The following is a 21,009-nucleotide window of genomic DNA, read 5'->3' as shown; positions in this document are numbered from 1 at the left end:
ATTTCCAATCCCAACACTCTTCATACATTAAAAAGTGGCATAAAATAAGAGGAACTTTCCTACCTTAATTTTTTTAGTTTATTTCCCAATCAATAGAAGAGTATCTATTTGATCACTAGGTATTAGGTGCTTGGAGTACCACGTGAAAAAATGATCCAGAAGCCACATGCAATGCAGCCTGAAAGAGTGACTTGATTGATAAGTACTGTCTGTCACACCCACCAGTCACTCAAAAAGAGAAAAAGGAAAGAAGCACAAGCATTGTATACAGGTCATTCAAAAAGCACTTTTTATTTACTTTAACACAGATGACTTTTTACACTTGAAACAAAACATCTGATACACAATTTTGAGTTTTTAGCAGCACCTGCAACAAGAGGATTGTGGAATACCTCCGGGTAAAGTAGAGATGGCTGAGGCAGGCACAAATTAACCTGAAATTTATCAATCCACTGAAGACATATGGAATCTGAGGCCCCCTGATATTAGCCCAATACATGAAAACACAAAATAAATATTCTGTATGACATTCTAATGAACCATTGAAAAACAGTATAGTTTCAATTAGAAATAGCTTATTCAAAAACTTAGTGTTCATGAAAAAAACTACGGAAAATACTGCACTGCACATTCTCGGTACACAATTTCTAAGCCTATATGCACAGTTCCTGGGACTCACAGATCTCAGCTTTTGATGTTTTTTAATCTTATTCAAATTATACAGCAACACCTCACTGAGTATTGCTCACCAAAATGCCACTGTTTTTTGTCACTTAATGTTAAATGCTTTTTTAAATATATTGTATAGTGATTTGGCAGAAAAAAAGTTGGCATGGCTAAGAGGAAAGGGGCTTCAGTTGACCTGCCAATAAAATTAACACTTGTGTTGAATGGACAGGAGACCTATGAATGGGATAGCCACGCATTTTTTTTTTTACTTAAATGACCACATGCCGTTCTGATAGAGACAAGTACTTTTGTGAGTGAATGGAGGTCTTTATGAAGGCCTGAGATCTACAAATAGAAACTATTTTAAGCAGAGTGCAAGTAGAAAGAGAAGGCCCCAGGTCTCATGCACTTTAAAACAGTTAGCATTTAACAGTTCTGACGTACAGATTTTCACCCTAACATGATTGTAGCAAAATGATCATAAAATTTGGAAACCAGTGTGGCTGGCTATAGGCATAGGCAGGATAGGGACCAATTCTTATGAGCTACAGGGTCCCAGTTCTGTCTTTGACTTCTGGCATAAATGTTAGTTTGCCAATGGGGTCAGGACTATATTTAAATTGGAAATATTGAATACGACTGGGTTGAAATGCCATCTTAAATTTGTCTAGGTGGCCAAAAAGTCCCAGAGCTCTTAAAGTACATAAGGTCCCATGTGTAAGGCTGATTCCATATGTGACTACAATGGAGAATTCTAAGCTGCATTCTTGTGAAAGCTCCCACCCCCTCCTTGGCCCAGGTGTCTTTTGGGGGTCATTTATAACTGCTCCTCACTAACTTGGGTCACTATTTTTATCATAGATATTTAAAAAGTACAGATAAAAAGCTATGCAGGACAAACAAGTCAACCAACAAGAACCAGAAGGCATATAGATAGCTATCAGTCATAGTAATCAAATTTTGACAAACCACTTTTGTATTTTAATATGCTTTCTTTAGGACATTTATATCTGGGCTCACAATTATTACTCAGATCTCAAGAATTTTTCCTGCCATATTACAAAAGCAAAAGATAGAGCTATGTAGTTACTGTTAAATGCTGATCCCAGAATAGTTTGATCATTTTAAAAGTCCCTCTCCATAGTCTTAGCTATTGTCTTAAGAAGCATCTAATTGTAACATGGCACTGAAATGTAGTTTGTAGCTTATAGACTTATAGAACTTAGAGCTGGAAGGGACCTGAAAAGAAACACTCAGCCAGTACAGAAATACTTTTAATGGTATTTTAACACATGGTCATCCAGCATCTACTTGAATATTTTTACTGGAAAGTTTACTATTAAGGCAGTCCATTCCACTGTTGGACAATTCTAATTATGAGAACTTAATTCTAATGCTGGGTTAAAGTATGCTCTCTTGTCATTTTTAATATCCTAGTTTGGCCAGTTGAACATACAGTACAACATACAAAACAACAACAACAACAAAAACCCAGTTTCTTCTTATACAATAAATATTGGAGTTAAGGAAGCTTGTGAGAAAAGCCCATTATCCCCCACTCTTTTCTGAAGGCTTCTCTGAGAGCACAGCATGATGGACCAAATGACCATCAAAATTATGAGCAGAGAGCACTGCATCCAAAGCCATATACTAAGCAGCATTGCTAAATTGATAAGAGGTTGTCAGAGAAGCAACATCCCTAGGCAGCAAAAGTAGACTTATGAAGTAAAAGCAGACCAACCATTTATTTGCAAGGGTGGTTGGCATATTTAAGCATAATACATTCTCTAGTACCCTGTTACTTCAAACACAAGGAGTATAATCAATTTCCAATGTCATCAGTGTATCTCTTATTGAGGTGGTATATTTTGAAAAGCTCAGATGGCAGCAAAGCATACATAAAGGTTTAAACAAGGCAGTGTATATCATTATACTTTTGTATTCCTAATCATTACAACCTCTTTATAATTCAAGCTTAGGAAATCCTTGTTTGCATTATTATTTTATTGTAATAAAGCTCAGAGTATTATTTTCCCCCTTTGGCAGACATGTCAGAAACTGTTTGGCAAGAGTTGGTGGTGACATTTATTAGTTGATTAATGGAACACTTTAAGGAATAGCTATAGCTCTTTAATTCCTTCATGCAGCTGGGTTCAAAGTTTAAACTGTGATTTACAAAAATATTTAAATCTCTCAGGACTAAAGTTTTCTGAAGTGTCCTGATGCACACAAGAAGGAAATAGCAGAAATCACGCAAAATACACTTGGCTTGATAAAGCACTCTTTAAAAAGTTGCTTTACAACTTCAGCTTGAAAGGCTCTAATTAACAATTACAACTTTATCTCTTACCTTTTCTTTTTGTGTGTGTGTGCGCACTCTTAGAGGGGCACAGTTATTCTTACACTATTGACTGACCAATTTGGGGTACACCTTTAAAAGGCTTCTTACTTTTAACAACATGAAGATCCTGCTTTGGAACCACTGTTCAAGTCAATAGTGTGACCTAACATGCAATGCTCCAACTGTTCCTCTACAGCCAACACCTGCCTGACAGCTTCTTCAAAGGCCACTGTCACATTAGTATCATCTTTGGCACTTGTTTCTAGATAAGGGTAATCTCCATTCTCTATGCACCAGGCTTGCGCCTCCTCAGTAGTCACTTGCCTATCCTCTTTGTCTACCTTGTTACCCAGAACTACAAAAGGGAAGTGCTCAGGGTCTTTCACATCTGCATAGTAGATGAATTCCTTCTGCCAGTTACCAAGGTTCTCAAAGCTCTGTCGGTCATCCACACTGAAGGTCAAGAGGCAGCAGTCTGCTCCCCTGTAGAAGGGTGTTCTAAGACTCTTGAAACGTTCCTGTCCTGCAGTGTCCCAGATCTGGAGAGTTACAAAACGTCCATCTACCTCCAGATCTCGATTTAAGAACTCTACCCCTATGGTATGAAAAGCCTGGGAGTCAAATTTATTCGTTACATAACGGTTCATAAGTGAGCTTTTCCCAACTCCACCATCACCCAAGAGAATGACCTTTAGAAGCAGGGATTTACCACTCATTGTTGCAGCACCAGATGGGGAAGAGTTTCTAACCAAGATAACCTGAAAATAAAATAAAAAGTAAGAGGGAAAACAGTTAAATTTGAAATTGAAATCAACTTCATAATAAATTTCTCTGAATTATGGAGCCTTCTAATTTAGCTTCTCTTGATTCATGCTCATTAACTAATAGAGTATAACAGAAGGAATAAAACATTTTTTTTGCTTGAGGGAGAAAATAGGTCTTGATTGTCTGAGGTCTATTGTCTGTGCCAGGAATGGCTGAATGCCATGGATAAGTGGACTAGCAAATGGTGCTGCAATTTGGTTCAGTTCTGACCCTATTCTCTCTTTGATGAGAAAACCTAGAACAGGAATACCACTCAAATGTGTAACCATATTAGCTTCAGATTTTGACAGTTCTAAACAGGCAAATAGTATGAAATTGATTTGGAGTTTGAAGTCTGTTCCTGATATACTGAGGAGAGAAGGTTATATGAGTTAGAATTCTGTCAGTATATGTTTAGGTTAGAATTAGACCAAACTTGGAAGAGAGAAAAAGGTCAAGTTTCTTCTGGCATTTGCCTCATTATACTTGCATTAATATGGATGCCCTCACAAGTAAAGGATCATCCATAATCTTTTCTTCATGGAACAATAGCAATTAAGTTGATGGCAGTTGACTGGTACCAATATAATAGCTGTCACTCAGGAAGAATATCTGAATAGCTTATTAATTTTTAGTTTTAGGTTCTAATTTCATGCTAGCACTAAAGAAACATTTTGTAATTTTAAAGTACTAATAATTATACTGAATCCTTTTGTTACCTCCATAACATGTCTATACATGAAATACCTAGAATGCATCTTAAGATAAAAAGATCAAATGCTACTGAACAACTACCTTGTACTAGATTCTGTTAGGTACTTTCACACCAGCTCCATTGTGGAAACTCAACAATGATGATGTTACTTGGGTGTTATTTATGCACGAGACCCAAAGAGATGAAAAGTAATCACTAATCAAACAGTACATACAAAAGTTTTTCTGGAGTCAAATACATTTGAAATGTAATTTTAAAAACCTTCAGTAGTCCTTAAAATTATATCGGTGTGCATGTGTACTAATCATATATTTTTCTAAACAGTCATTTTTAGAAGATCCAATGGAAAAAAATATAAAATATTATCTGTCCAGTTGAATATAAAATATAAACCTACCCAGTTGGGTCTTTGTCACAATCTTGTCTTTTTCTTGTTGTTGTTGTTTTTCTGTTCTAGGATTCTAAAAAACAAATTGGGAAACATTTTTTTAAATCTATCATAAAATAAATTATATATATATATATATATATATATATATATATATATATATATATATATATATAAATAAAAGGGTAATATGCTAATTAGACTGAGAGACCTTTCAGGAGACCTTGCGGACGTTTTTCTGGATAAAGCCATGGTGATGGGCCCGAGGTAGAAGCAGTTAGAAGCCAAGAGGGGAGGGTGATCAGGCTGGTGGGGGGTGGGGCCATTGGGGGTAAGCAGACCAACAGGGGGGCCAGTTGGGGGCAAACAGACCATCATTGGGGGTCAGTTGGAGGTGATCAGGACAGTGAGGGGGAGGCAGTTTGGAGTGAGCAGGCCAGTGGGGAGGCTAGGTGGGGCTGAGCAGGCCAGCAAGGGGGGCATTTGGGGATGAGCAGGCTGGCAGGAGAGGCATTTAGGGATGAGCACACTGGCATGGGGGGCAGTTAGGGGTGATCAGGCTGGCGGTGGGGGCATTAGGAGACAAGCAGGCCGGTGGCGGGGGGCAGTTGGGGGCGAGCAGGCCTGCAGGCAGAGTGATTAGGGGCAACCAGGGAGGCAGGCAGGCAAGTGAGTGGTTAGGAGCCAGCAGTCACAGATTGCGAGAGGGACGTCCAACTGCCGATTTAGGCCCGATCCCTGTAAACCAGCAGTAGGACATCCTTCGAGGGGTCCCAGATTTGAGAGGGTGCAGGCCAGGCTGAGGAACACCCCCTCCCCCATGCACGAGTTTCGTGCACCGTGCACCGGACCACTAGTGTGTGTGTGTGTGTGTGTGTGTGTGTGTATTGCTCAAGTCAGGGAAACAACAGACCAATCTCAACTTAGCTACAGAGAATGCTTTTCATAAATATACTTGAGTTTAAAATGCTATAAATGTTTAATATGGACAAATAATTTTATTGCAAAAACTTAAACTTGTCCTAATTTGAGTGTACTTTATGTAATTTTAAGCTTCTATATTGTCTCTCTATTGAGCACTCCAATCAAAGTAAACCAAAGAAAGTAGGTGATATTCACAGAAGATATTCAGGAAAGGGAAAGCACAGAGAATCTAAGATATGCTGAGATTCTATGTCAGAGATGAAACTCCTTTATACCTATCAATGTTATTATCTCCAAGAACTTCCTAGCACACTGGTTGGCACACCACAGCTCGTGAGCCACATGCAGCTCTTTGGCCCCTTGAGTGTGGCTCTTCCACAAAATACCATGTGCGGGCGTTCATGTACAGTGCGATTGAAACTTCGTGGCTCATATGCAGAAGTCGGTTTTCGGCCTGGGCGAGTCTATTTTGAAGAACTGGTGTTACAAGAAGTGGGGGGTGTCAGTTGGTCAGGCGACGGGATACACAGCACCGGGCAGGTACATTGTTTTGAGGTACATTCGCTGAGGTCGACCTCTTCCAACTCTCCCATCCACACTCATCTATCTGAAACAAGTATACAAGATGAGTGTGGATTGGAGAGTTGGAAGGGTTCCTCAGCGAACGTACCTCAATCAGATTGAGGATGTTTTTTTAGCAAAGGCCAGCTTAGGAGTACCCTAATTAAGTTAATAACAATGTACCTCCCTATAGAGTTTAAGTTTAAAAAATTTGGCTCTCAAAAGAAATTTCAATTGTTTTACTGTTGATATTTGGCTCTGTTGACTAATGAGTTTGCCCACCACTGTCCTAGCACACTCATCAATCTTCCTTGAGTTTGTCTCTGCATTTGATTTCACAAGATCAGAGAAGAAAAAGTTATGTTTGGGGATTCCCTATTTACAATATATTCTATTGGCTAATTATTTTACTCATTAATTTTGATCATCTGTTTTGAACACAACTTTTAGTATTTAACTGGCTTTATTAAATTGAAACGCAACTTCATTTAACATTTTAGTTAATTATGGCAAGAATCTTATCTAACCATCATCAAGAATATTGGTCTAAACAGCATGGGATGGCCAGAGGGGAAGGGGTGGGGATTGGGTGGAGGTGGGCTAAGGGGGGGCGGGATGTGAGACATCTGTAATAGTGTCAACAATAAAAATGAAGTAAAAAAAAAAAAAAGAATACTGGTCACCCAGCCAGCATGGCTTAGTGATTGAACATCGACCTATGAACCAGGAGGTCATAGTTCAATTCTTGGTCAGGGCACATGCCCAGGTTGTGGACTTGATCTCCAGTGTGGGGCATGCAGGAGGTAGCCAATCAATGATTCTCTCTCATCATCGATGTTTCTATTTCTCTCTCCCTCTTCCTTCCCCTCTGAAATCAAAGAATACTGGCCTAAAAAGAAAAACAGTCCTTAGATTTGTTGAGTATTCTTTCATAGTGAGGAATAAAGAAACTTTAAAAAACAATCTCTCTTGCTTAATAATCTCATGTAATTTTTTAAAAAAATTTTATTGCTGAGAGTATTATAGATGCCCCCCATTTCCCTCCCTTTTGCTCCCCTCCACCCAGCTTCCCCGCACCCCCCCCATACCTCATGCCTCCACTGCACTATTATCTGTGTCCATGGGCTATGCATGTATGCATATAAGTTCTCTTCCTGCTCCCCTTCCTTCTAAGATCTGTAACTCTGTTCTATGCTTCCAGGTCTCTGGACCTATTTTGTTTGTCATGTTATTTTCTTCAAATATAAATAAAGAATATTATAAGGGATTTATTAGAAATATAAATTAGTAATTATGAATTTAAATAATGTCTTTTAAATTGATAGGCTTTATCCTCCTTCTTGGTCAATATCTATTCTAAAGTATTCTCAAGTTTACCACAATTCTTTATTTTTGTCCTCTTTTCTCTGTTCTCAAACTTCTGTCTTTGGCACTAGCTCAAGTAACATACATTTCTTTAAATGGTGATGAAAGAAGTGCTAGTACACCTCTTTATTTTTAATACTGGTCTGTGTGATAACTTTCATAACAGAACTCTTGAACTCTCACTTAGAAAAGTAATAGAAGGAAGTGAAAACTTGGGCACAATACTGGTAGTATTAAGGACTTGTGCCAAATAAACTTTAAATATCTAGCAAACAGGTGTTCATATCATTCAATGACTTACTAACTCTACTTTCCTTACTGCGGATACATCAGATGATGGGTCAAGGACTGAGTGCATATGGAAACCAAATACTCAGCTCCAGGAATAATGATGAAGTATTAATAACTATCTGAGATAATGCTGCAGTTGCTTGTGCATTCCCTATTTGGTCATGTGCACACATAACTTCTGGGTACATAGGGAGGAAAAGCAATGTGGTTCAATGTCAAGTGCACTGGGCTGGCAGCAATCCAGAGATAAGAGTCTTCATCACTGCTTTCCCATTAATTTATTTTATGAAATTGGACAGGTCACTTAATCTTTCTGTGTTTCAATATCGTCCTATATAAAAATAGAACTGATAATACCTTTCCTACTTAACTCATAGGATTTGGGGAGGGGGGTGAATAACTTATGAAGCCTGCAAAAATTTGTATGCATTTATTGAAATTTTTGGTTTGAGATGTTTGTTCCTCTTGCTCCTCTACCTCCTTTCACTCACTGGAGGGAGCCTTATGACTCAGTATTAACCCTTCTTAAAAGGGCCTGCCAGTAGGAATATAACAATTCTTCATTTTCTTTGTCTTCCATATTTGAGAACGCTTTGTTTCCCAATAATTTTGAGTATCTGCCACAGAATCTCAGTGTGGAGGGACCTTAAGGATTTTCTCATCCAATCCTGCTACTGATGCTTGAGAAAACATTTGAGTGCCTATTGGGTGCAGTTTCCTTACTAAGGTGACCCTCTATTCACCTCTGCTATCTCCAAGTCTTGTTTGTTTGCTGGAAGTAGAGATGAATACAGTTTAGGCTTGTCTCCTTGCCTTCACTCACTAAATCCTGCTGATTTTTCCTTGGAATATCCTTTTCTGATCCTCTGCTACCATCCTCATTTTGGCCCACATCTCCTTGCATCTAATATATTATGAAAGCTTCCTGACTGTTCTCTCCCTTGCCTCTGGTTTCTCCTTACCTAATCTACTTTGCAAAGCTTAATCACCTGAGCACTCACTGTTGGACATGCATACGTGTTTTAGGCGAGGTCTTATCCTCAAGGAGTTTACAAATTAACATATAAGCTTCAGATCTCATGGTTTACAGTTGAAACAGTAGCATTATACCAACCTTATTTTGTTACCAAAACCTTATTTCCAAGTATGTCTTTCTGACACAACCAAATTTTAAATACCCAGATAGTAAGGCCCTTGTTTGTATGTCTTTGAAGCCACTTCAACATGCAGTAGCAGAGTCCTCATATAGCTAATAAATAAATATTTGTCCATCAATTGTTTAAGTAGGTGCCCAAAACTAATGCCTCTAAATTTATGCCAAGGTACAATAGGCCACAGTTCTGTAAGAAATCCAAATACTATTATTTACTAGTATAAGGTGACTAAAAAGCAGAAGTTATGGTCTTATATGGATCACTTTCTAGATGGAATATAACAGAAATTCCACCTGTTGAAAGTTGGTGGAAATACTCAAGTTTTCCTCCCCTTCCCTCACATTTTAAAAATAAGTATACAGATCCCTCCATTCCCATCAAAAACAAGAGGAGAATAATTATCTCCATTTTGTGTTTTTAGTGGTTGCTGGCATCCCTACCATCATCATCATCACTGAAAATGAGTGTGATCTTCTTTAGTACATACTTAAAAAACTAGCACAGTATACAAACAAATCAATTTTCCTCCCCCAGAATATGCCAAATTTAAATCAAACCTTAAAAAAGATAGCATAATGTAGGCAAAAGAACCCTTTGATAACTCTAAGTACATTTAATAGGTAAATCAAACCCCTTATATATCCTTTATGGATCCCATGTCAAGTTAGGATTTGGACTAAAATGTTTATTCTGATTTTGGTCCCATTCAGAGAAAGATCTGGCTTTAACAGACCAACTATCATAGAGATGCAATTCTCCTTTCTTATCCCATGGCCCCAAATAGATTAACAAGCATTCTCTAAGGATAGCTTATTCACTTTTTAGTCCAATTAGGGTATACATCTTAGACAGTAAGGTGAATTAGGAATTCATATAACAGATACTTGCCAGCTTTCTTTGCTTTTCAACATACTTGAAACCTTCTAAATCTGCTGTGCTGGCACCCACTGATTGTGTTTAGTTGGGAGTGGGAATGGAGGTGAGGGAGAAGGCAGTACAATCATGAGAAAGAGGTTGAAGCTTTGAAAATAGTACATTTTAGTGGGATGATGGAGAGAAGAGAGATAGAAACGCAAATTGGCAAGTCAATTCAGTTGCCATGGGTAGAATGATGCTCAAATTCATAGTGCAGATTGGGAGCAAGTCTTGAGAGGGATTGTACTGCATGGGTGTGGGGGGGGGCTGGGGGTGAGAGTGGCACTGGCTGCAATCTGCACAGGGGAGGAGCCATAGTTGGGGTTGTAGGGAAAGCCCATCTTGTGGTGACATACTGGTTGAGCTACTCAACTCACTGTTGATTCCTGGCATAAATTTGTTAATACTGCACTGGAGAACTGGGCGAGGTGATCTTTAATCTATGTGAAAATCAATACAAATAAGAAATGATAAAATATTTGAGTTCCTCCACCTCAAACCGTGTAGGTTATTTCCAGTTCAACCTGATGCTTAGTGGTGGTGGTGGCGTTCCTAGCAGGTAAGCCCTCTGACGTGTACACTGGATTCATTTTGTGGAGCTAACAAATAATCAGCTATATCCATGCACTGAGTCCAACAGTCACAGCTGTCATGCCACTGAAATGCTATTCTCACATTTATGTCCATATTTAGATCTTATATGCATCTAGAAGGGACCAATGTGGAATTTCACCTCTAACCTTTCATTCCTCAGGATGACAGCTCCGTGGCTATGAGCCTGAAGGCATACTAGATAGCAATGTGGCACTGTCCCCAGGCCACTTCTTCCCAAGTAGACTAGCTAGAGACAAATAGGTAAGGTTTGGGTAAGTGATCAAAGTACCGGGAGAAGCTTCCTTAGAAGACCAGGAATGTTATCTCTATGACAGGGGCACTGTTAGCATTGGGGATCTAAAAAGTGTGATGTCAGGCATAGTTTCAGCTACCTCGGACCCAGGTCCTCTCATCTCACCCCCAGCTCTTAGAACCAGAGGCCGTGGCGCATGCGCACTGAGCCACACCCGTTCCCCACGGAGTCCTACCCCTCCCTGCCCAGCTCTGGCAGCCGCTTGGATTACTCAGCAACGACCCCCACCTCCCCAACAGTCACCTACCCCCCAACTTTGACCCCTGCACTGCTGAGGGCCCTTTCCCAAGGTGCGAGTGCCCCCAGAAATTACCTAGACTTCCCTTTATTCATCTTTCCCCAAACCCCCCACCTCCGGGCCTCTGGGGTCCCGGCTGTTGGCCTCGCTCCCTGCCCACGCACAGTCACCTTACCCGACACAATGGGACAAAGATAGAAGAGAGCCACGGGTACCAGTCAGTCAGCTCTGAGAGCCGGCCGCCCGGCTCCTCAGCGACACTGTCACTGCTCCTACTGCCTCCCCGTCCTCAGTGGGGCAGCAAGTGCAGCTTGGACCTCGGTGGCCTGACAGCTGCTGCTCGCGCCCGCCTGCCGTTACTGCCGCGCAGCGTCTCGAGCCCGCGCCTGCGAGGGGAGGGGGCGGGGCCCGCGCCGCCTCCCTGCGCCCCTTTCTTGTCGCTGGGGACCCGGCTGTCTCTGGTCCTTGCAGGTCCAGAGCGCACCCTGCCTCACTGTTTCCTTTAATGCTCATTGTCCAACCCAGGTCTCCCTTGTCATCCTCCCCTCCCCTCAGTAGGCAGAGCGACAATGGACCGTCAAATATTGCTCTCCCACTTAGCTCCTCTGCAGCCGGGTTCCACAGCACCATTTTCCGCAGTTACCCTTCGACCTAACTCATTTACCTTACTGCTAAACCCTCTACTTTTGCCAAAAGGATAGCACATATATTCTCCTGTTTCAAACAGCGCAGGGAAATACATTAATAGTAAATACATTACACATTACTAGGTCCTCTAGCTGGCTACTGCTCATAAAATTCTCATGGCAATCCAAAAATAAAGATTCACATCTGTACCTCAGGCATAGAAGGCACACCATCCTTTACCCTTACCAGTTAGTATTCTCGAGGGACACAGAGAGCATTGCTAGACATTTCTGGAAATGTTGCTGAGGTAGAATGAAATATTCCACTTGTGCCCAGCTTCTTTTTGTTGTCTCCTCTGGCCCTCTGTACCTCCAACTTTGTGATTTATCCTTTCCTGTTATCAAAGGAGGATTAGCTCCTGGGGTTATTTAGCCCATAGGTAGATCCACCTGTGAATCTTCTCTGATATCTGAGAACCTGTGCCTGTATGGCACTGCCCCTTACTCACCATGTGCCCCTTAAAGGTCCTCATAATAACCTCCCTCCATCTAGGCCAGTCTCACTCTACCTCTTCACAAGTGAACCATTTAATCAATCCCACATGGCCCAATTAAACTGTCACTTCCTCAGAGTAGCCTTTCTCAATAACCCCAAAATGGAGAGACTGCCTTGATTTATTCTCTTGCAGACTCCTGCTTTTTCTTCATAATGTTTATCTGTTCATGATTAGATATTTAAATGTATGATTATTTCGATTGACAACTGCCTTCCTCCACTAAACTATATTGCACTATAAAGTCAAGGATTGGGACTGTCTAGATTCACCATCATATCCCCAGGGCCTAGGGCAATGCTTGTTACATAGGACATGCTCAGAAAATATTTGTTGAATATGAATGCCTATCATATCATCAATAAGTATTGTTCTCTAAAAATAAAATGAAGAGTTCTAATTGAATCCCTTGTACTCCTACTTAAACCACTTCCTCCCCTCTCCTCCAAACATACTAAAGCCCTCTTCTGATGGAGGGGAGATACACATAGTCCTCAACTTTTTACTCCCACATTTGTATCTGTAATAACAGGAAACTTTTGAGCACAGGCCTCAATATATCTATATATATTTATAGATTATATACATGTACTACTGTGCATATATACTTTATATATTACATTATGCATATATTGTAATACATACACATAAAAATACTCCAACGTAGACATTTTAAAAGAATGAGGAAAAAAGAAATACATTGCAATGTGGTTTTTAAAAATCTTTATGGTTGAAAGTATTACATATGTCCCCTTCCCCCCCACCCCGACCTCTTTTAGCTGCCTTCACCCCCACCCGTTTTTCACCACCCTATTTTCTGTATCCATGGGTTATGCATATATGCATACAAGTTCTTTGGTTAATATCTTCCCATCCAACCACCCTCCCCTGCCTTCCATCTCAGATTGCACAGTCTGTTCCATGCTTATATGTATCTGGATCTATTTTGTTCATCAGTTTATTTTTTTCATTAGATTCCGCATATGAGTGAGATCCTGTAATACTTATTTTTCTCTGACTGGCTTATTTCACTTAGCATAATACTCTCCAGGTCTCTCCATGCTGTCTCAAAAGGTAAGAGAGCCTTCTTTTTTTTTTTACTGCTGCATAGTATTCCAATTACCACAGCTTTTTATCCACTCATCTACTGATGGGTACTTTAGCTATTGTAAATTGTGCTGCTGTGAACATAGGAGTGCATACATTCTTTCTGATTGTTGATTCAGGTCTCTTCTCCTAGAAGTGGGATCACTGGGTCTGTTACAGAGTAGGAAAATTTTGTGGCCTGCTTAATTCCCTAGCCACCTCAGCAGCTTGACAGCCTGTGCAAAGTTTCTAGGAACTGAGCTCCCACACCTGAGCAACGGCCCACAAAGAACAAACAGATCAACACTCATGAGCAACAGCCTACAAAGCACAGACAGGTCACAATTAAGAACAGTCGTGGCCTTTACGTTACCCAGAAATGAGTGACAGGAGGAGGATGAATAGCTTGGCTAAAACTACGCAATGAGCTTTTGTAACTTGGCTTTGCTTGCTATGGGAACCTGAGCACGGATGTAGTTGTCCCCTTTAAATATTGGACTCTGCAGATGGTCGGGGCCGCTTCTCTCTTGGGCTTCCCGAGTGGAGGAGTGGACACTGGCCAGTCAATAAAGGCTCTCTAAATTTTAATCAGTCTGGAGTTCTGGTCATTCTGTCACTCGCGCTCCACAGCAGGCCAAATGGCAATTCCATTCTTAATTTATTGAGGAAATTCCATACTGTTCTCCACAGTGGCTGCACCAGTCTGCATTCCCACCAGCGGTGTACGAGGGTTCCTTTTTCTGCACATCCTCACCAGCACTTGTCATTTGTTGATGATAGCCATTCTGACAGGTGGGAGGTGATACCTCATTGTTGTTTTGATTTGCATCTCTTGGATGATTAATGACTTTGAGCATGTTTTCATATGTCTCTTGGCTTTCTGAATGTCCTCTTTTGAAAAGTATCTATTTAGGTCCTTTGTCCATTTATGAATTGGATTGTTTATCTTCCTTTTGTTAAGTTGTATGACTTCCTTATATATTTTGGATTTTAACTCTTTATCATATGTATCATTACCAAATATGTTCTCCCATATATTGAGCTCTTTTCATTTTATTGACAGTTTATTTTGCTGTGCAGAAGCTTTTTATTTTGATGTAGTCTCATTTGTGCATTTCTCCTTAGTTTGCCTTGCCCTCAGAGATGTATCCATAAATATATTGCTAGGACGGTGGTGGGCAAACTCATTAGTCAACAGAGCCAAATATCAACAGTACAATGATTGAAATTTCTTTTGAGAGCCAAATTTTTCAACTTAAACTTTATAGGTAGGTACATTGTTATTAACTTAATTAGGGTACTCCTAAGCTGGCCTTTGCTAAAAACGTCCTCAATCTGATTGAGGTACGTTCGCTGAGGTCGACCTCTTCCAACTCTCCCATCCACACTCGCCTTGTATCCTTGCCTGCGATTTGCGGACGCGACTAGCACTAACCACTGCTCAATGAGACTGCTGACTGACTAGCTCACTCAACTCCTGCATGAATGGTGCGCGCCTGCGCCGAGTCTCTCCTTGCTCTACCCACCGACACCCCCCACTTCTTCTAATGCCACTTCTTCAAAATAGACTCACCCAGGCCGAAAACCAACTTCTGCGCATGGGCCACGAAGTTTCAATTGCACTGTCCCTGAGCACCCGCACGTGGTATTTTGTGGAAGGGGCTAAAGAGCTACATGTGGCTCTCAAGCCGCGGTTTGCCAACCACTGTGCTACGATATATTTCTGAAATTTTGCTGCGTGTGGTTTATTCTAGGATTTTTTTAGTTTGACATCTTACATTTAAGTCTTTGATCCATTTTGAGTTTTTTTTTGTGTGTATGGTGTAAATTAGTGGTCTAGTTTCATTTTTTCGCATGCATCTGTCCAATTTTCCCAACACCACTTATTGAAGAGACTGTGCTGACTTCATGGTATGTTCTTGCTTCCTTTGTCAAATATTAATTGAGTGTAATGGCTTGGGTTAAATTCTGAGGTCTCTGTTCTGTTCCATTGATCTATATGCCTGCTCTTGTAACAGTACCAGGCTCTTTTGATTACAGTGGCTTTGTAAGATAACTTGATATATGGTATTGTGATCCCTCCAACTTTGTTCTTCTTTCTCAAGACTGGGGTGAATATTTGGGGTATTTTTTGGTTCCATATGGATTTTTGGAGTATTTGTTCTAGAACTGTGAAATATGCCATTGGTATTTTAATAGGGATTGCATTGAATCTGTACATTGCTTTGGGTAGTATGGACATTTTAATGATGTTGATTCTACCAATACATGAACACGGTATATTTTTCCACTCTTTTAGATCACCCTCTGGCTCTCTTTTTCAACATCTTGTAGTTTTGCAAGTTCAGGTCTTTTACCTCCTTCGTTAAGTTTATTACTAAATATCTTAATTTTTTTTCTTGCAATGGCAAATGGGATTGTTTAATTTCTTTTTCTGAGAATTCATTAATGGTGTATAAAAATGCCATTGATTTCTGGATGTTTATTTTGTATCCTGCTCCATTGCTGAATTAATTTTTTAAATCTAGTAGTTTTTTGGTGAGGTCTTTGGGGCATTCTATGTACAGTATCATGTCATCTGCGAATAATGACAGTTTTACTTCCTCCTTTCCAATTTGGATGTCTTTTATTTCTTCTTGTCTGATCACTGTGACTAGCACTTTCAGTACTATGTCGAACAGGAGTGGTAAAAGCAGACATCCCTGTCTTGCTCCTGTTTTTAGGGGAAGTGGTTTTAGTTTTTGCCCATTGAGTATAATGTTTGCTGTAGGTTTGTCACATATGGCCTTTATTATATTGAGGTATGATCCCTCCATTCCCACTTTGCTGAGAGTTTTTATCAAAAAGGGTGTTGGATTTTGTCAAATGTTTATTCTGCATCAATTGATAAGATCATGTGATTTTTGTCTTGCATTCTGTTTATGTGACCTATCACATTAATTGATTTGCAAATATTGTACCACTCTTGCATCCCTGGAATAAATCTTACTTTGGTCATGTGTATGATCTTTTTAATATATTGCTGGATCTGATTTGTTAAGATTTTGTTGAGGATCTTAGCATCTTTGTTCATCAGGGATATTGGCCTGTAATTCTCTTTCTTTGTAATATCTTTATCTGATTTTATAATTAGGATAATGCTGGCCTCATAAAAAGTGGTGGAAAATGTTCCTTCCTCTTAGATTTTTTGGAATAGTTTGAGGAGGATATGTGTCAGTTGTTCCTTGAAGGTTTAGTAAAACTCTCCTGAGAAGCCTCCAAGACCAGGGCTTTTGTTTGCTGGGATTTTTTTGATTAACTGCTTCTATTTCATCAGTTGTTATTATCTTGTTCAGGTTTTCTGATTTGTCCTGATTCAGTTTTGGAAAATTGTGTTTTTTTAGGAATTTGTCCATTTCATCCGCATTGTCCAGCTTTTTGGCCTATAGTTGTTCATAGTATTTTCTTACAATTCTTTGTATTTCTGTGGTGTCAATTATTACTTCTCCAATTTCAATTCTGATTTTATTTATTTGGGTCTTCTCTCTTTGTTTCTTAATGAGTCTGGCTAATGTTTTATCAATCTTGTTTATCTTTTCAAAGAACCAGCCCAAGTTGTAAAGTTAACTAGTTTATTATTAATTTTTTTTTTTTTTTTTAGGTAGGCCTGTGGTGGTATGAACTTCCCTCTGGAAGTTCAAAACTGCTTTTGCTGTGTCCCATAGATTTGGAGTTGTTTTTTGTTCATTTCTTACCAGGGAGTTTTTATTTCTTTCCTGATCTCATCGATACCCCATTCATCCTATCTAATAAAAGAGAAACATGCAAATTGACCATAACCCCGACACCCTTCCAATTGGCTAATCAGCAGGATATGCAAATTAACTGCCAACCAAGATGGCAGCCGGCAGCCACGCAGCTGAAGCGAACAGGAGGCTTGCTTGTTCCAGTGATGGAGGAAGCCAAAGTTCCTCGCCTGCCGCTGCCGGCCTCTGAGCTGCAGTCTAAGCAACTATGTTGCAATTATAGAACCTAAACAAACTCCAGAAACCTGCTTTCAGCCATCTGGGCTTCAGCCAGCAGGACTGCATCATTGTTACAATTATAGAACCCAAACAAACCCAGATCCCTGCTTTCAGCAGCCGAGGTCTCAAAGCTGGAGCCGAGCCTCAGAGCTAAGGCTGGTTCTCAGCTCCAGTGACAGCCATAGAAGGTAAATAAATTCCAGAATAAAAAAAAAAAGGAGAGGTTGGGAGCTTCAGTAGCCCGCCAGCCTGAAAACGGCCCTCAGCCCCTCACCCAGACTGGCCAGGCACCCCAGTGGGGACCCCCACCCTGAAGGGGGTGTGAACAGCTGCAAACAGCCATCATCCCCTCATCCAGGCTGGCCAGGCAACTGAGTTGGGACCCCCACCCTGAAGCAACAAGATGGCGGCTAATTTGCATACTGAAGGCAGGCGGCAGCGGGCAAGGCTGTCCGCGGTCCGGGACCCAGGTCTGTGACCCTGCCGGGCAGGGGGCAACACTTGAGGCTGTCTGCAGTCTGGGACCCAGATCTGTGACCCTGCCAGGTGGAGGGCAGTGCTTGAGGCTGTCCACGGTCCGGACCCCTTTCTGTGACCCTGCCAGGTGGGGGGCAGCACTTGAGGCTGTCCACGGTCCTGGGACCTGGATCTGTTACCCTTCCCGGTGGGGCGGCAGCTCGCACAGGGGCGGATTGGCTGGGGTTGGGCAGGGCAGGATGCCTGGCTTCTGCCCAGCCCCAGTCACTCTGGGCAGGTGAGCAGCGCAGAGAGCCTCTGGACAGGGGAGGCAGGCCGGTGGAGGGCGGCCTGTACTCCCCACATGGCGGTGGTGACAGCTGTGAGTGTGCCAAGCGGAGCTTGCAGGCTGAGCTGAAGTAGCGCCTGCAGGCCATCAGCGCCCAGGAGTGGCTGCGCAAGATCCGCCCCCTGGCCCAGAAGGTGCAGGATCACAGGGACAGCCACCGTGGTGGGCCAGACTGACGTCCTCCTGGCCGCACCATGGGGGTTTGCAGATCTGCAAAGCTAGAGGCCTCTGGTGTGCACATCCCCCCCTGGCATGCGAACATCCCCCAGCACACTGTCACCCTCCCACGCTTGCAACAGTTGCAAATCAAGGCGTGCACAAGTTCCTGCTGCCTCTCCACCACACTTCCATCAACCCGGCATGCCTAACACCCCCACAGGATGTGCACACATCCCCTCTAATGTGCTCACGTCCTTTGGAGAGTGTCTGGGTGTTCTGGGTGCTGAGGGTAGGCGACTGTGAGATGACAGTGAGAGGGCGGAGTGGTGATGCCCTGTTCCCACGGAGGCCAGTGCAGCTATGTGATCACCTCTGGGGGGTTAATGCAGGTGCTGAGGCAGGAGCAGGTGCAGACAGACACACCTGGTGGGCGCGGGCAGCCCTCACTGAGGTGCCTTCGGTCAGTGTTCAAGATCAAGAACCCAGAGGCGGAGAGGAATTCCGTCCTCTCAGTGAAACAGTGGGATAATCAGGGTGACTGTAGAGGAGGAATGTGCACTTTGGGTGCCAGCACCCATGAGCGAAGGCTGCCCTGACTGAGCCTCGCTTGCTTGGGGCCTAGCGCACTCCTGCCAGGCAGCGGGTGACAGGATGTGCTTTTCCAAATTAATGAGAGAAAACATTGATTCTCCTGCTGCCCACGAAGGTAGAAAGTGAAGTGGGGAGACATGTGGGGAGTGGGTGAGGTTCCCTGTCTGGGGGTTCCAAATATGCTGTTGGTTACTTTCACCGCTGACTAGAGATATACAGGATTTCCCCCTAAAATGTATACACACTTTGAATACCTGCTAATTCCAATGGTTTTAAGCATAAGAAAGAAACAACAATGGAGCTGTTATCTGTTAAAAGTGTGGGCACAAACAGGTAGTTGGACATTCCCTGAGGGGTCTCAGATTGCAGAGGGTGAAGGCCAGACTGAGGGGCCCCTTTCCCCCACCCCCCACCCCAGTGCACGAATTTCCTGCACCGGGCTACTGGTCCTATCTAATAATAGACAAACATGGTAATTAACCATACCTTGCTACGCTTCCCATTGGCTAATCAGGGTGATATGCAAATTAACTGCCAACCAAGATGGAGGCCGGCAGCCAGGCAGCTGAAGCGAACATGAGGCTTGGATGCCCCGGCAATGGAGGAAGCCAAGGTTCCCCGCCTGCCGCAGCTGGGCTCTGAGCTGCACTCTTAGCAACAATGTTTCAATTATAGAAGCCAAACAAACTCAGATACCTGCTTTCAGCCAGCTGGACTTGGAGCTGGAGCCGCAACAAAGTTTCAATTAAAGAAGGTAAATAAATCCCAGAATAAAAAAGAAAAAAGAAAAAAAGGAGAGACTGGGAGCTTCAGTTTCAGGCTTGGCCCACCTGAAAACAGCCCTCAGCCCCTCATCCAGACTGGCCAGGCACCCCAGTGGGGACCCCCACCCTGAAGGGGGTGTGGGAAGCCTGAAAATAGCCATCATCCCCTCATCCAGGCTGGCCAGGCACCCCAGTGGGAACCCCCACCCTGAAGGTGGTGCGGGCAGCCTGAAAAAAAGCCATCAGCCCCTCATCCAGGCTGGCCAGGCACCCAAGCGGGACCCCCATCCTGATCCGGGACACCCTTCAGGGCAAACCATCCAGCACCCACCCGTGCACCAGGCCTCTATCCTATGTAGTAAAAGGGTAATATGCAAACTGACCCTAACAGCAGAACGACTGGAAATGACTGGTCACTATGACACACACTGACCACCAGGGGGCAGACGCAGGAGCTGTCCTCTGGTGGTCAGTGAGCTCCCACATGGAGGAGCTCTGCTCAGCCACAAGTGAGGCTGATGGTTGCCAGTACAGTGGTGGTGGTGGAAGCCTCTCCTGCCTCCTCAGCAGCGCTAAGGATGTCTGACTGCAGCTTAGGTCTGCTCCCCGCTGGCAAGTGGACATCCCCTGACGGCTGCTGGGCTGCCAGAGGGATGTCTGATTGCCATCTTAGACCCAATCCCCTGGGGAGCAGGCCTCAGCCAGCAGATGGTCATCCCCCGAGGGGTCCCAGACTGTGAGAGGGCACAGGCCAGGCTGAGGAACCTCGCCCCAACTCCCCCCGCCCCGAGTGCACAAATTTTTGTGCACCGGGCCTGTAGTTGTTTAATAACATGCTATTTTGCCTCTTCCATGTGTTTGAATGTTTTTGAGGGTTTTTTTTTTTTACTACTGTTGATTTCTAATTTAATTCCATTGTAATCTGAGAAGATGCTTGCTATGATTTCAATATTCTTGAACTGCTATAGACTGGTTTTGTGTCCTAATATATGATCTATCTTTGAGAATGACCCATGTGCTCTTGAGAGAAGAATGTATATTCTGCACCTTCTGGGTGAACTCTTCTATAAATATCAAATCCATCTGATCCAGTGTGTCATTTAGAGTCTCTGTTTTCTTGTTAATCATTATTATTATTATTATTTTTG

At 42.5% G+C, this 21,009-nt stretch overlaps 1 protein-coding gene across 1 annotated transcript; it reads right to left on the bottom strand.

Moving 5' to 3' along the window:
• Window positions 1-261: 261 nt before the first annotated feature.
• On the bottom strand, window positions 262-11,643 carry RAB9B (RAB9B, member RAS oncogene family). The gene is made up of 3 exons (XM_059679278.1): window positions 11,448-11,643; window positions 4,927-4,990; window positions 262-3,768 (listed from the first exon to the last, which is right to left on the bottom strand). The coding sequence occupies exon 3, from the start codon at window positions 3,724-3,726 to the stop codon at window positions 3,121-3,123; it is 606 nt and encodes a 201-aa protein (XP_059535261.1). The 5' UTR covers window positions 3,727-3,768; window positions 4,927-4,990; window positions 11,448-11,643; the 3' UTR covers window positions 262-3,120.
• Window positions 11,644-21,009: the final 9,366 nt, after the last annotated feature.

Source organism: Myotis daubentonii, chromosome X (assembly GCF_963259705.1).
Source record: "Myotis daubentonii chromosome X, mMyoDau2.1, whole genome shotgun sequence".
Taxonomy (NCBI): domain Eukaryota; kingdom Metazoa; phylum Chordata; class Mammalia; order Chiroptera; family Vespertilionidae; genus Myotis; species Myotis daubentonii.
Note: the sequence above shows the minus strand (reverse complement) of the source record. Positions and strands in the feature narration are given on the sequence as shown.